Source organism: Camelus dromedarius, chromosome 9, assembly GCF_036321535.1.
Source record: "Camelus dromedarius isolate mCamDro1 chromosome 9, mCamDro1.pat, whole genome shotgun sequence".
Lineage (NCBI taxonomy): Eukaryota > Metazoa > Chordata > Mammalia > Artiodactyla > Camelidae > Camelus > Camelus dromedarius.
In genome coordinates, this window is record NC_087444.1 from 78,061,086 (window position 1) to 78,076,513 (window position 15,428).

Sequence of the window (15,428 nt, forward strand, 5' to 3'; positions counted from 1 at the left end):
CCCGGGCGGTGGGGGCGTGGTCTAGAGGGCCCCGCACCTTCCCGCTGCCTTCGGCGCGCCGACACAGCTACCCCTTGCTCTGTCCCGCCTCTCCCTGCGCGGCCCCGAGGTCTCGGTGGCGAGCGGAAGTGAGGAAAGCGGTCCCTGGCGACTCGGCCCGTGCGCCGGAAGTGACGCCAGGCGGGGCGGGGCTTCGAAAGTGACGGCTGCGCAGGCTTGCCGCAGGCGGGTTGACCGGGTGGGGTGCGCCGCTATTTCCGCTTCCGGTCCGTCGCCTCCTTCGGTTGCTTCCCGTCCGCTCGGCGGCTCCCCTCCCCCGCCCGGCTCTCCGCGCCCCTCCCGGGCGCCGGGGCGGCGGGGCCGTCGGCGTGCGGCCCTCCGTGCGTCTGCACGTGCGCCGAAGCGCGGCTCCGCGTCCGCCGCCTGCGGCGCGCCCCGCGACACCGAGGCCGAGCGGGGGCTGGGGGCTGCCCGCCATGACCCCCCGGAGCGCGGCGTGAGGGGGCCGAGGTGAGCGCGGGCCGGGCGCGGGCGGGGGACGCGGCCGGCTGGCGGGCGGGTGCGCTCGGACGTCTGTGACTTGTCGGCGCCGCTGGTCTCCGTGGCCTTTGTGTCTGTGCCCTGGCAGCCTGGTCTGCTCGCGGCTTCCCGTCTCTCCCGTGTCTGTCTGACTGTGTCAGCGACTCTGTCTCCCGCGGGCCTCCGCCTGGGCCTCGGTGGTGCTCGTGTCTCTGTCCTTTTGGGTGTTTTTACAAAGCTCCTGTCCGCATGTGTCCATCCTGGGTCTAGTTCTGCCTTTCTGTCACGTCTCGGTGTCTGGTGGTCAGGATTAATGTTCGTGTCTCAGTTCTCCAGATGTCCCCAGCCACCTCTCCCTCTGCTCGTCTTCCTGTCTCATTTTTGTCCTGGTACCCATCTTTTCCAGCCCCGAGGCCCTCAGCGGGTCTGTTGCTTGGTCTAGGATCTGCCCCTTCCCCCAGGTTCTTGAGTTTATGTATTGAAGGACCCGGCTGTGGAATCAGCGGCCCACTTTTTGCTAACATACAATATTTTTCAGATGACTTATCTTCAAAGCTTAATTTCCTAGTTTTTAAAAGCAGAGTATGCAACAGTTCCTACATAATAGGGCCGCTGTGCCTGTTAACACAGGTGGTGCTTGTGGCTAACTGGCCCGTAGTAACTGTGTTAACTGCTGGGAGCTCTGGTTTCCATAATCACTTAGATTTTTTTTTTTGTCCTGCACAGTAAACACTTGATGTCAGTCATCTGAGTACCCCTTGGAGAATTTTGTCATGTTATTTGTCTTTTATTTAATCTTTTTGAGTCAGCAACTTAAAAACTTAGTCTTGTTCTAAGCAGTTATCTATGAAGTCTTAGCTTTGTTGTGGTAGTTGAATGTTTTTTTCTAATGCACTTTAATATAAAAACACGGCTTTAAGGTAGCGTGTCTTCTGATGCCACCCTTTTGGAAATGTCCTGTTTTTTCTCTGATGGTAACAGCAGCCAGTGGTGTTGAGCGTACACTGTCTGTGGGGCGCCGTGCCAGGCACGCTGTGTGCCCACTGTGTTTAATCGGCAAGCCTGCCAGGTAGGAGTGTTTCCCTTCATTTCAGAGTTGAGCAGACTGACTGTCAAGGAGGCCAGAACTTGGACCTAAATCTTGTGTTCCTTCCAGGATAATCCATTTTTCTTACTTCTCATTCCTAGGTTACTGCTGCTGTTTGTTTCAGGGCCTCCGTTTTGTCTCTCCATCTGCCTCCTTGTCTTCCCCCGTTTCTTTCTGTGTGTCTTGTGTCTTTTGTCTGCCCAGGCTTCTCTGTGCCTCTTTTTTTCTCCTCTTTCCTTTTCCTCTCAGTCTTCTCTGTATTTGTTACCTCAGCTTTTTGGGTTAGTGTGTCCGGCTGGGCACCCTGGCCATCTCTTTCCAACTGTTCACATCTGTCTCCAAGTGCCCGGCTGTCCTGAGTTCAAGGCAGGGGCCTGCCGCCTCCCCTGGGGTTCAGGTCGTGGGAGGTCTCAGCAGATCTCTGTCCGCGGGGGAGAGGCAGTGGTCTGTGGTGGTCAGAGCCGGCTCTGGAACCAGGCTGCTTGGGGGGTGAGGCCTGTGTCCCAGAGCGAGGGAGTCAACCACTCTGTGCTTCAGTTTCCTCTCCTGTGAGGGGTCTGACTCATGGAGCTGTGGAGATGAACTGTTACCGTGTGTAAGGCACTCAGAAGCACACCTGGCCCAGGGAACGGGCTGTGTGAGTACTTCCTGTGACTGGCCTCATTTGCCAGCCCTTCTTCTGTTTCTTTCCCATTACCCTCCTCTCGGCAGAGGTTAACTTGGAGCCCAGGCTGGCCTGGGGTTGAGTTTGCGCCGCCTTGCCTAGTCTGTGACCTTGGCTGGGTTATTTAACCTTCACCAGCCCCTGTCTCTTCATCTATTAGAGCCCCGCCCGCAGTGTTAAATGAGATAATGGACATCTCTTGCTCCTTGAGCTCCTGGCTAGGGCCCAGCCAGTGGGCTGTGCTGTTCTTTATCTCTCCTCCCCTGAGCCTCCCCAACCCTTGGGACACCCTGTGCCCCTGGCTTCCCCCTCCCGCTCATCTCTGCTCCCTTCACTGGCCTCCTCCCTGTGTGTCCTTGTTCTGCAGTGGATTTGGCCCCCTCACCCCTGCTCCTGAGGTCTTTCCTGCCCTCCCTCCTTCCCTTCCTTCCTGCACTGGTTTATTGAATGGCTCTTCCGGGCCAACTGCTCTGATGGGAAAAGCCACGTCCAGGCAGACGTGGTCTCTGCCCCCATGGGGCTCTTGGGTCGGCCTCAGCCGCAGGATGAGACAAATGAGTGGAAAATCATGGGGGTGACTGAATCTACTGACAAGTCCACCCCTGGGTGGGGAGCAGCGACGGCGGTTTTGGGGTGTTTCAGGGCTGGGAGGTTTATACGGAGCCCTATGGGTGAGTGGGAGTGCCCTGGTGAGAGGGTGAGGAAGGGCAGGCTGACCGACCACGCAGTTGTCTGGATTACTGTACGAAACCCCATCTCAGAGGAGAAAGCTGTGGTGCGGGAGTTGCCGGGCTGGGAACTGTTGACCTGGGGTGTACCCTCTGTGGGCCTGTGACCCGCCACTGCGTGCCTCGCTGAGTGGGGGCCCCGAGCAGGAAGGAGCTGGGCACATTTGAGGAACTGAAAATGGATGGGGTGATGAAGGTGGAGGTTGACAAGGGCCAGGGTTGGGACCTCGGCCTGGACCTGCAGGTGGCGGGGAGTGCCACGAGGGCTGGGTTCGGGCTGGGTGGCTGCAGGTCCTGCTTGTGTTTCTAAACGTCTTCTTCCCTCCTCAGATGCGGTGACCTGCCAGCCCCTGCCGCGGCCTGCCTCCTCCAGTCGCCCCATTTCTGCACGCCCTGGGGGGCCCGCCCCCCCTCCCCCCACTGCTGGGAGCCATGTCGACCTCCTCGCTGCGGCGCCAGATGAAGAACATCGTCCACAACTACTCGGAGGCCGAGATCAAGGTCCGTGAAGCCACGAGCAATGACCCCTGGGGCCCGTCCAGCTCCCTCATGTCTGAGATCGCTGACCTCACCTACAACGTGGTGGCCTTCTCGGAGATCATGAGCATGATCTGGAAGCGGCTCAATGACCACGGCAAGAACTGGCGACACGTGTACAAGGTCAGTGCTGGGCTGGGCCTGGGCGGCGCCGGGCTCGGGTGGACGGGTGTGCGCCAGTGCGTCCCCCTTTCCCGCTTCCCAGAGGAGCTGGAGCTGTGCGCCTCTGTGTGAAAAATCTCTTGTTCTGTGAGGGCCACAAATGTAATGTTTTAAGAATTTTGAGCTTTGTGGCTTTTGAAGAAGTGGCATGTTCACAGGGCTGATCTATGTAGAGGGTCATAGTGGGTGCCCAGCGTCCACCCCTCTGCGCCCAGAGCCCAGTTCCCTCTCGGAGGCAGCTGGGTCCCAGCTCTGTCCTCCTCTGCGGGGATCTGTGCACGTAGTTCCAGGACAGTGGGGAGCACCAGGGCCTTTTGGGGAGCCACAGTGGTTACGTGGCTGTACGCAGTTACCAGAACTCAAAACTGCACATAAAAAAGAGTAAATCTTACTACCTGTAAGTTATACTGCAGTTTTAAAAGGAAAGCAAGACTGTCTCAGAGATCGTTCCCATTAGAACGAAAAAAGATGTCACTTTGTTTTTATTTATTTTAAAAAATTGTGTGTGTGGGGTGGTAATTAGGTATATTTATTTTAATGGAGGTACTGGGGATTGACCCCAGGGCCTTGTGCATGCTAAGCATGCGCTCCAACACTTGAGCTATACCCCCTCCCCCCTATTTTTAAAACAGTTGTGTAACTGTTTCAAATGGGCTGATCACAGTTGATGTCACCAGCTACCTGGTGATGGATTTCTGAGCGGTCTGCAGTATCTTGCTTTTACAAACAAGACTGCTGTGAATATCTGTGTATATTTGCCATTTTCTAGAACTGGAGTTTCTGGGTTAGTGTGTGCCATTCTGATCAGTGTGGTTAAAGTGGCCCTAGTGATACCGGACCCGCCCTAAGCCAGTGAGCAGACGGACATGCCACAGCCTCTGGGCAACGGGAGCTTGGTTTCAGGCGGCGCTCAGTGGGTGGTTTTCCTGTGTGACTGTTGTGCTGGGGACTTGGGGCTGGGTGTCCCCATCTTGGGTCAAGAAGTGGCAGAGGGCATGGCCTGAGGCAGAGGACCAGGCCACACTCCCAGCAGTGCGGCCTTGGGCTAGCCCTGGGGCCTCCCTCTGTGTGAGAGTCAGATGGACGTCTGAGGCCAAGGCTGGCGAGTCAGGCCCGCCGGTGTTGGCGAGTCCTTTGGGTGCTGTTTCTTCAGTAAATGGTGGTTGAGGGCCTGCTCTGTGTGTGGTGCTGGGCAAGGCGGGTGGACCCTGGGCTTGTGGACTGGACTGGAGTCTGTGCTGACTGGGCACTCTGTCCCTTGGAGACAGGGTGGTTCTCTCGCTTCCAAGACCAGGAGAGGTCCCGCTGCTTTGGGTTGTCTGGTCCTGGTGGAGACTTGAGGCCCGTTCGCCCTGGCTCTTTCACGCCCCTCCCTCCAGACCAGGCTTGGGGCTCTGATCTGATGGAGTCATTGTTGAGTCAGTCATCCCATCACATCTCGCTGTGAAGGGAAAGGGCAGGGAGCTGGGGAGCCTTGTTGTGGCGGGGATGGAGGGGCCTGGATGGCTTGGACCTGGGATGGAAGCTTTGTGGGGCTGGGGGACGGGGGTGTGAGGGGAGGGCAGGTTCTGGGGAAGTGCTGCTGTAGGCGGAGAGCTGTGGAGGTGCTTCTTCAGGTGAGGAAACTGAGGCACAAAGGCTCAGGCCGCCAGGATGTGCTGGGCTGAGAGCCGAGCCCCCGAGCCAGCCCTGGGCTGTGTCACTCAACTTCTCTGAGGCACACAGGGTCTCAATCTTTATTTTCTAAAAAGGGTCAGCGGACCCAAGCCTTTGGCCAGATCTGGCCTCCTGCCCAGCCGTCTCTGTAAATAAAGCTTCATCTCCTGCAGCCACGGTGAGGGCCGAGCTGTCAGGACTGGGACCGCAGGCCCGAGGAGCTGGGATATTATCACTTGGCCTTTTACAGGGGAGTTTGCTGATCCCTGTTGGAAACTATCAGTTGCATTCTGACGTCCTGCGACGTCCTGGACCAGGCTGTTTTGAAAACGAGCAGGGACAGGTTTAAAAACTGTTATATTTTCTGTTGAGGGACAGGTCACGTGTGCCTGCCTCCCAGATGGAGATGGGGGACATTTGCCCCGCGGGCGCCATGCCCTGCTGGCTGGCTGCTGAGATTGTTCTAGAACTTTGTGACCAGGGCTCTTGTATAGCGCGTGGTCCTCGGCGCCTGCTTCCTTTGTGTCTGGGAGGTTGGCAGGCGTGGCAGGCGTAGCAGGTGCCCACTTACTTACGCTGCTGTGGGTGGTGGTCCCGGCATCCGACCACCACGGCTCTTTCGTGGGCGTCTCACCCTTGCTGAGTGTTTGGGTTCTTCCTACGTTCACAATGTTTTCAGCTGCAATTCCAAAGTCCCCTGAACTCTGAAAATGAAAGTTTTTAAAACTCCTTTGGCGACAGGGTCCTATCTGCACAGTGGGGAGTTGGTTTATCTGGTGTTTGTTGGTCCCGTGCAGCGACACTGTTGGTATTGCCTTCCTCTGGGGACTTCCGTTACACGTGGCGTGTGCAGTCTCTCTGGTCTGAACTTGGGAGTGTTCTGAATTACAAAACATCTGGCCCAGGAGTTGGTGAAGTCTGCCTTCCTCACGCAGGTGTGATTTTGCTTCTTAACTTTCTTCTCTGAGGCGTAAACACCTCTGGGTCAGCTAAAGACTAATCTCCAGTGAGCGAGATGACTACTGCTAACATACCTCGGAGGCTGCATCCAGGGGAGATTCTGATGACCCCCAGTGGGGTTCCCTGGTGAATTCCTGAGCTGCGTTCCCGAGCTTACCAGGGCTGCCCACTGTTTTGTTCCACTGTAGACTTGGGAGCCCTGGTGGCTCTGGGAGATTCTGCAAAATAAGGTATGCCCTTTTCCCGAGGGTGGTGGCCATGGCCTCCTGCAGAGCCGTGACCCCTGACTCCAGACCGCCTGGAATCTGAGCTCTGAGACCACAAAGAAAGACCCTGCCTGGGTTGGAGTAGGTGTTTCCCATTTAATTTTAACTTGTTGGAAAGGGTATTTATTCACGTGTTGTAAAACGCAGACAATGCGCTGTATGTCCTTCCCCAGAGCCCCCGGCCCCATGGGCCTAGCGCCTCCCTCCTGACATCACCATCTTCAGGTTATCCTGTGTCGGTGTGAGGTTTTACGCTTAAGATGACACATTTCATTTTAGTTTTTCCTTTTTTTAATTTTTAAAAAATTTTTTAGTTTTTAACATTTTTTTATTGAGGTATAGTCAGTTTACAATGTGTCAATTTCCAGTGTAGAGCACAATTTTTCAGTTGTATATGAATATACATACGTTCATTGTCGCATTCTTTTTCACTGAGAGCTACCACATGAAACTCTTTTTTTTTTAGATTGAAGTACAGTCATTTACAATGTGTCAGTTTCTGGTGTACAGCACAGTGTCCCAGTCATGCAGATGCATACATATATTCGTTTTTATAATTTTTCCATTAAGGGTTATTACAAGATATTGAGCATAGATAGTTCCCTGTGCTATATAGAAGAAACTTAAAAATAAGTCTTATTTACATATAGTGGCTAACATTGGTAAATATCAAACCCCCAAATTTATCCCGTCCCACCCCCTTTCCCTGGTAAGCATAAGATTGTTTATTGTGTGAGTCTGTGTTTGTTTTGTAGGTGAGTTCATTAGTGTCCTTTTTTCTCTTTTTTTAGCTTTCACATATGAATGATATCATATGGTATTTTTCTTTCTGGCTTACTTCACTTAGAATGACGATCTCCAGGTTCATCCATGTTGCTGTAAATGGCATTATTTTATTCTTTTTTGTGGCTGAGTAGTATTCCATTGTGTAAATATTCCACTACTTCTTGATCCAGCCATCTGTCGATGGACACTCAGGTCGCTTCCCTGTCGTGGCTACTGTACATAGTGCTGCTGTGAACATTGGGGTGCAGGTGTCTTTTCAAATTAGTTTTCTCTGAATATACGCCCAGGAGTGGGACTGCTGGATCATACGGTAAGTCTGTTTTCAGTCTTCTGAGGGACCCCCGTACTGTCCCCCACAGTGGCCGCACCAAGCTGCATCCTCATCAGCAGTGCAGGAGGGCTCCCTTTCCCCACAGCCTCTCTAGCATGTGTTGTTTGTGGACTTTTTAATGGTGGCCATTCTGACTGGTGGGAGGTGATACCTCCTTGTAGTTTCGATTTGCATTTCTCTGATAATTAGTGATAAGATGACACATTTCAAACGTCCAGAACACGAGGGAGGCAGTTGGACGTGGCTGGGTACGCCTGACTGTGCTCTAACCAGTGAGCTTTTTGGCCGTGCTGTTTAGGTCCTGATCTTCAGGGATCAGATGCAGGGTGGGCGCCCCACAGTGACCGCGGGTGGCTGCTGTGATGCGGCTGCCTCCCCGGCTTCCCTGGGGTCTGACGAGGGACACGTAGGTCCCGCCGTGCGGTTCACCCTCTTAAAGTGCACAGCTCGGGCGGTAAGCATGTCCCCAGTGTTGTGCAGCCGTCACCACCATCTAGTTCCAGGCAGTCTTCCTCAGCCCAGAGACCCTGGTCGCTTTGTGCGTCACCCCGGCTCTCTGCGCTCCGATTTGCTGTCTGGGCGTTGCCTGTCAGTGGACTTGTGCACGCTGCTCTTTGGGGCCCGGCTCCTGCTGCTTTCAGGGTCTATCTAGGTGGCACTCGTGCCGGGGCTTCCTTCCTTCCTTGGCAGTGTAGCCCCTGAACGGGGCCAGGGCCGGAGTGACAGCGTGTCCGCCCGCAGGCCATGACGCTGATGGAGTACCTCATCAAGACCGGCTCGGAGCGCGTGTCGCAGCAGTGCAAGGAGAACATGTACGCCGTGCAGACGCTGAAGGACTTCCAGTACGTGGACCGCGATGGCAAGGACCAAGGCGTGAACGTGCGCGAGAAGGCCAAGCAGCTGGTGGCCCTGCTGCGCGACGAGGACCGACTGCGGGAGGAGCGCGCCCATGCGCTCAAGACCAAGGAGAAGCTGGCGCAGACCGCCACGGGTGAGGCCTCCGCGTGCCCTCTGCTCCCCCTGCGGGCCCTGGGGCTGAGCAGTGCCGCTCCGCTTCCCCCGAGCTCTGCCTGCCCTGCGCCCCCGGCAGGCGCCCCCGCAGTGCCTCACGCTGCAGCCTGACGTGGGGGAGTGTGCTCCGTCGAGGCAGGGGGTGCCGAGCAGTGGGCTGGAGGGTCCTGGAGTTGTAGAAAGGCCCTCGTAGTGCCAGCTGCCTTTGGTGGGTGGCATACAGGAATTGAAGAAAACAAGTTAGAGGAAATAGAAAGTCAGGATGTGTCCACGTGATGAGGTCCAGCTCTGTCTTAGGAACTTTTAAGTTTTGTAGATGGTGTGCAGGTCCTGAGCGGTGTGCGGAGGGAGAGGTGTTCTGTCCTTGGACCAGGTGTGTGTCACAGTAGAACCATTCCAGAGGTGGCGTGAGTGTGGCCTGAAGCTGTCAGCAGGTTTGAGGCAAGAAGGGCAAAGGTCGAATTTATTGCCAAGAGGTGCCTGGCAGCTCACAGACAGGCAGGGAAGGCAGGAGTGTAGGAGGCCTGGCAGGTTTACGAGCAGTGGGACGTGAGGGTCAGGATGGAGAGAAGTGAGGTGGAGAGTGTCAGGAAGGAGTTTGCCCCCTATGGGGAGGGCTGGTGCTCCATCCTTGTCTGTTCTCCCTACATCCTTTCCTCATCCACCCTGGCCTTGTCCCAGCCATGCAGGGGACAGGGTGGGGGCCAGGCTCGCAGCTTCTCCGCCTAACGTCCAGCCCTGGTCCCTGCCAGAGCTGCAGTTCTGACCAGCCCTGAAGACTGAGGCCCCAGGCTCCCCACCTGGGGCTGCTGGGAGGGCCCGAGACACTCAGGGAGTCCCTGGTTCCATAGGGCAGGAGCTCAGGTCACAGGCTCAGAGGTGCCTCAGGGCCCTACTTTTGCTCCTGGGCCAGTGGGACCATCCTTCCCGGTCCCCATCCTTCCTTGGGTGGGGCTGCTTCCCCCCCTCCCTAGGGCTTGAGAAACCCCCTTCAGAGGTGCTCTGCACAACACACCCCCCTCCCGCCCAGGGAACCTGGGGTCTGGGTCCCACCCAGAGAGAGGGAGAGGGAGAGGGAGAGGGAGAGGGAGGGCCCAGCCCCAGGAGAGTTGGGGCATCCTGGGCTCTGCCAGCCGGGCTGCGGAAACCCGCTGCCTGGGCCCTGGGCTTTCCCTCACCGCCTCCTGCCTCAGCGTGTGTGTCCTCGCAGCCTCCTCAGCCGCCGTGGGCTCGGGGCCCCCGCCCGAGGCAGAGCAGGCCTGGCCGCAGAGCAGCGGGGAGGAGGAGCTGCAGCTCCAGCTGGCTCTGGCCATGAGCAAGGAGGAGGCCGACCAGGTAGGGCCGGGCGGGCCAGGTCGGGGTGGAGGGGGTTGACTTTTGTTCTGCCATCCGTCTCCACGCCCCTCCTTCTCCAGCCTCCATCTCTCCGACTCCTCTCTCCCTGCCCTCTGCCCCCCTTCTCTCTGGGTGCTTGTCCGGCCTGGCCCCTGCTTATTCAGCTCCCGCTGCACACCCCAGGCTTGTCTCTGCCTGTCGTTGACCAATTTGGGGACTGTGTCTCACCGGCTTGGTCTCTGTCCTTGTGTGTGGGCGTCTCTCTCTCTCTCTACCCTCCCTGTCGCCTGCGCCCCGCCCCTCACGCTGTCTCTCCCCCAGCCCCCGTCCTGCGGCCCCGAGGATGACGTCCAGCTTCAGCTGGCCCTTAGTTTGAGCCGCGAGGAGCACGATAAGGTCAGAGCAGCCTCTCGTCCTGCAGCTTCCCTAAGGCCCTCCCAGGTCCCCGCCGCCTCTCACCTTCCCGAAGGGCCCCCCGCACTTCACACGGCACCACTTTTGCTGGGTCCCTCTGTCAGGCGGGTGCCCAGACGGATGCCCCAGACGTGAAGCAGATGCCTCGTAGCTGCTCCAGGCAGCAAGGGGCCCTTTCTCTGTCTCCGTCGCAGCCCAGGGCTTCCTTCCCCACCTGCGCCTGGTGCGTCCCAAGCCTGTTAGAGCCACGCCGGGCCACGTGATCCTCACGTCTCTGTTCCCCACTGCCCGCCCTGTGACCCACCCTCCCCGTCCCACACATCGTCCGCATCCCATTTTAATTTTCAGTCACTTTTTTCTGGGTGGGAGGGGGTTCTTGGGGGCTGCCCCAGCACTCAGATTCTGACCCGTCTGCTCCTTCTGGGACCCATCCAGGAGGAGCGAATCCGGCGTGGGGACGACCTGAGGCTGCAGATGGCCATAGAGGAGAGCAAGAGGGAGACGGCTGGCCAGGAGGAGGTGAGCGTCACGCCTGCCCTCCTTGGCACCGTCGTTCGCCTCGGCTCAGGGTTGGGGTCATTCCCATGGCTTCCTGACCGGGGCTGCAGGTAGCTCGTGGCTGGCGGATTGGCCATAGTGGGGCTGGCTTGGTACATAGCCTGTTTGGGCCAGCCTTGGCCAGAGGTCTTACCAGTGCCTGATGCAGCCCCGAAGGGTCCCGGCCCTGTTCCCTTCCTCCGGGGGAGGGTTGTGCAGGTGGGGAACATCTAGAGAGAGCTGTCCCCTGCACCCAGGACACAGATTGGGGAGTGTGTGTGCGTGCTCGTGTGCTGGGCGGCCTGGAGCACAGTGAAGCTTGTTCAGTGTGGTGTGGGAGGTCCAGCCCACCAGTTCCGCAAGGGCTTCTGGAGGGCAGAAGGGCAGGTGCGGGGACAGGAGGTGTGGCTTTGGCCTTTGTCCTCAGTCCTTCAGGGGCTGGTCAGAGGCCCTGGGGCAAGGTGGGAGGGGGACAGAGTGGAGGGTACCAGAGGTTCAGGTGGCCAGGCGTCTGCCTTCTCCTGTCCTCTTTCCGGACACTCAGTCCCCTGACCGTGGGTCTGCCTCCCCGTGACCCGGCCCCACTGCCCCTCCTGCTCTCAGGGTTGGGTCTGCCCTGCTCACTCCTCATTCTCTCTCACCGGCAGTCATCCCTCATGGATCTTGCTGACGTCTTCACGGCCCCGGCTCCTCCTCCGGCCACGGACCCCTGGGGGGCCCCAGCGCCCATGGCCGCTGCCATCCCCACGGCTGCCCCCACCTCAGACCCTTGGGGGGGACCCCCTGTCCCTCCGGCTGCTGATCCCTGGGGTGGTCCAGCCCCTACACCGGCCTCCGGGGACCCCTGGAGGCCTGCTGCCCCTGCAGGGCCCCCGGTTGACCCTTGGGGTGGGACTCAGGTCCCAGCCGCTGGAGAGGGGTCTGCTCCTGACCCATGGGGGAGCTCAGATGGTGAGTGCTGGCTGACCACTGCAGCCCCTGCATCCAGGGTGCAGGCTTGGGTATGCCCTGAGAGCAAGTGACAGGCTGCTGTAGGGGTGCTCTGGAGGGGGAGGAGCCGTAGCCAGGCCTTGGGTGATGCACTCAGTGCCCCTTACCCTGGCTGGGGGCTTCAAGGACAAGGAGGGCTTTGCCAGGAGGGGTCACTTGGGCAAAGGCCTGGCCGTGTGAAGGCCCATGGCTGGAGGGTGGGGACAAGGTGGGAGAGGCCAGCCTGAAGCCTTGGAGGTGCCTGGCCTGGCATAGGGCATGGTGGGCTTCTGGGAGCACAGGTTCAGAGGAGACAAACTCTCAAGCACAGGGCAGGTGGGGCTGCCAGCCCCTCATGTGTCTCTTTCCTCACCCAGGTGGGGTCCCCGTCAGCGGACCCCCGGCCTCTGATCCCTGGGCACCAGCCCCAGCCTTCTCAGACCCCTGGGGGGGGTCACCTGCCAAGCCCAGTACCAACGGCACCACAGGTACTGGGTGGGTGCAGTCAGGAGGGAGGGAGAGTAGAGCCCACTCTCGGGTCCGAGTGGGGAGGTGTGGGAGGCCCTGGGGAGCTGAGCAGACATCCTGACCCCCACAGGGGTTGGGGGGTTTGACACGGAGCCCGACGAGTTCTCTGACTTCGACCGACTGCGCACGGCCCTGCCGACCTCCGGGAGCAGCACTGGTGAGCCTCCCTGCCCGCCCGGCCCAGGAGACCTGTCCTCCAGGCGGGGCCGAGACCCTGCAGGGTGGATCACGGGCCCAGTACCCATCTCTTTTTTAACATCCACCCGTCTTTAAGACGACTTGTAACTTTGTGCTGAAATAATTTCAGACTTAGAGAAATGTGAAAATCGCACAAAGAATTCCTCTTCCCAGCTTCTCCAAGCGCTGCCCTCTCTGTCGCCTGGAATGTTTCTTTGCGTGCAGTGCAGACTCCCCAGCTGTTCCGTGTGTGTGTCTGAGAGCCAGGCCCTGAGCCCTTCCCTCTGGGGACTGCATCCCCCTACTCACCTGCCCACTGGTGGCCCGGGGCAGAGGTGGGCCCCCCTTGTCGGCAGAAGTTTGTCTTTGTGGTGTTGGGGGCTCTTCATGGTGTGTTTTCCCACCTCGGGTGATGGTCCCTGTGGCCCCTTTAGTTTCCTGCCTTTTCAAGGGTAGCTGATGTGACAGAAGGGAGCAGGCCTGGCCGCAGGGCCTCCTTCACCCCAGGATTCCCTCTCTCCATCTGCCCTTGGCATTCTTCAGGCCTCTTTTAAATCACGTTTCTGCATTCTTTTCCACCACTGGGAAGGATTCTTAGATCTTTGAGGAAAAAGAAAATCAGGCCTGCCTGTTGCCCAGTCTCCTGGGGTCGCTGGTTACCCTTGGGGACGGTGTGAGCTGCCCGTAAGCAGGCCCGGCCTGATGTCGCGTCACCTGCTGGGTCTGCCCTTGCTGGTCCTTCTGCGAACAGTCCCTGATCAGGAGGGTGTCGGCGGGTGTGCCTGCCTGGTGTTTTTCCTTGGCTTCACACCTGCTGGGTTTGGCTCTGGGCCCTGCCACTTGGTACTGCGGCTTCTGTTTTGGGGTCCCCAGCCTGCCCTCTGAGCCCTCTCCCCCGCTCCTTCCAGGGGAGCTGGAGCTGCTTGCTGGAGAGGTGCCTGCCCGCAGCCCTGGTGCGTTCGACATGAGTGGGGTTGGGGGCTCTCTGGCCGAGGCTGTGGGGAGCCCCCCACCTGCCACCCCAACCCCGACCCCACCCACGCGGAAGACGCCTGAGTCATTCCTGGGGCCTAACGCAGCCCTGGTCGACCTGGACTCGCTGGTGAGCCGGCCGGGCCCCACTCCGCCAGGAGCCAAGGCCTCCAACCCCTTCCTGCCAAGTGGTGAGTGGCCTCTGGAGCAGGGATGCCGGCCTGGCCCAGGCCAACCCCTGACCCCCCAGCCACCCCCTGACCTGGCCCTGCTCCCCGGCCTTTCTCTCCCTGCAGGAACCCCGGCCGCTGGCCCCTCCATCACCAACCCCTTCCAGCCCACACCCCCTGCGACGCTCACCCTGAACCAGCTGCGGCTCAGCCCCGTACCCCCGGTCCCTGGAGCACCACCGACCTACATCTCTCCCCTTGGTGGGGGCCCTGGCCTGCCCCCCATGATGCCCCCGGGACCCCCAGCACCCAACACTAATCCCTTCCTCCTATAATCCAGGGCGGGAGGGGGGCTTCCCCCATTTCTGCTGCCTGGGCGACCAGTGTTGTGAGTGCATGTGAAGCGGGGGACCCCTGCCCCCACCCAGTACCCTTCCCCCTCCTGGGGCCCACTCACACTACACCCTCTTCCCACGCCCCCCACCCCACCTCCCTGAGAGAAACTGGACATGGGGGATGGGCAGGGTGCTGGCCAGAGGAAGATCCTTCCCATGGCATTAGAAGGGGGAGGGACAGCTGGGGGTCCCCCACCTACTCCCCTTCCCTCCAACTCCTGACTGGCCCCTCAATCAGTGTTTGAGCCTCCTCGTCCCCTTCCACACCCCTCGGTGAATCCTTGGTGATGATTTTGGCAACTTCGGGAATAAATGGCAATTCTCATGGGCACGGTGCTCCCAGGTTCCCCTTGGTGATTCCTGTGACCCCTGCACTGGGGGACCCAGGGCTCCGAACCCACTGGCCTCTTGGGGGCAGCTGGGAGCCAGTGCATCTCAGAAGCCTTGATTTCCCTGACCTTTTGGGTTCCATAGGCGTGCTGTGTTGGGGGTGGGTGGGTACCTGAACCCTGGTGGAGCTGGAGCCCGCGGACGGCCACTCACCTCTGGGGAAGGTCAGGCCTCTGGAGAGCTGGTGACAGTACTCGGGTGCAGGGGCTCCTGACAGGTGCTGTGCCAGTGGCCACCACGCTGAGGTGGGAGTACAGGGTTCAGTGAGATGTTGCTGAGGATGGTAAGAGTTACTGCTGAGAGACGGCCTATACTCATCACACGTACCACCACCACCATTGCCCACGTGGGCGCTGCCCTGTCCCCGGCTCTCCTTGGAACCCTGGGGCAGCCTCTGCTCATTGAGCTGAGAGATCACTAGGTCTGTGTTTTCTCTGAGCCGCCCTGAGGGAATCTGCAGACCATATGGCAAGATGGCCCCCTGGAACACTGGCTGTTGGCTTGTTCCAGCCCCTGCAGCCCGGTGTGGGTGAAGGGGACCTCTGGGGCGCCCTACAGCACTTGTGGGGTCAGATGCCAACTGTGGTTTGTTCTCTAGCAGTTCCTTTACAACTGGCTCGGGCCCGGGAGGGGACCCTTTCCCGTGGGCTGGGGCCCCTGAGATCAGCTGGCCTTCGTTTTTTCCCAGGAGATGTCCCGGGCACTGGGTGAGGGAACAGGCAGGCGCGCACACCTAGACCCAGAGGCCAGAGGGAGCGTGGAGCCGGCCTCCAGGATGGCCCGTGCGGACTGACCCCAGCTGTGCCCCAGAGAAGCCCCCTCCCATGGTGCCTA

General features: G+C 59.1%; 1 protein-coding gene across 2 annotated transcripts; it reads left to right on the forward strand.

The window, feature by feature from the left end:
* Positions 1–307: 307 nt before the first annotated feature.
* EPN1 (epsin 1) lies at positions 308–14,540 on the forward strand. Of its 2 annotated transcripts, XM_031457348.2 has the most exons (11): positions 314–510; positions 3,329–3,658; positions 8,438–8,687; positions 9,918–10,042; positions 10,364–10,438; positions 10,892–10,975; positions 11,641–11,944; positions 12,340–12,450; positions 12,561–12,647; positions 13,576–13,830; positions 13,936–14,540. In XM_031457348.2, the coding sequence occupies exons 2-11, from the start codon at positions 3,431–3,433 to the stop codon at positions 14,142–14,144; spliced, it is 1,728 nt and encodes a 575-aa protein (XP_031313208.1). In that variant the 5' UTR covers positions 314–510; positions 3,329–3,430; the 3' UTR covers positions 14,145–14,540. The 2 variants fall into 2 exon arrangements, with proteins under 2 accessions (XP_064345625.1, XP_031313208.1); XM_064489555.1 differs by lacking the exon at positions 10,364–10,438 and having other exon boundaries at positions 308–510.
* The last annotated feature ends 888 nt before the right edge of the window (positions 14,541–15,428 follow it).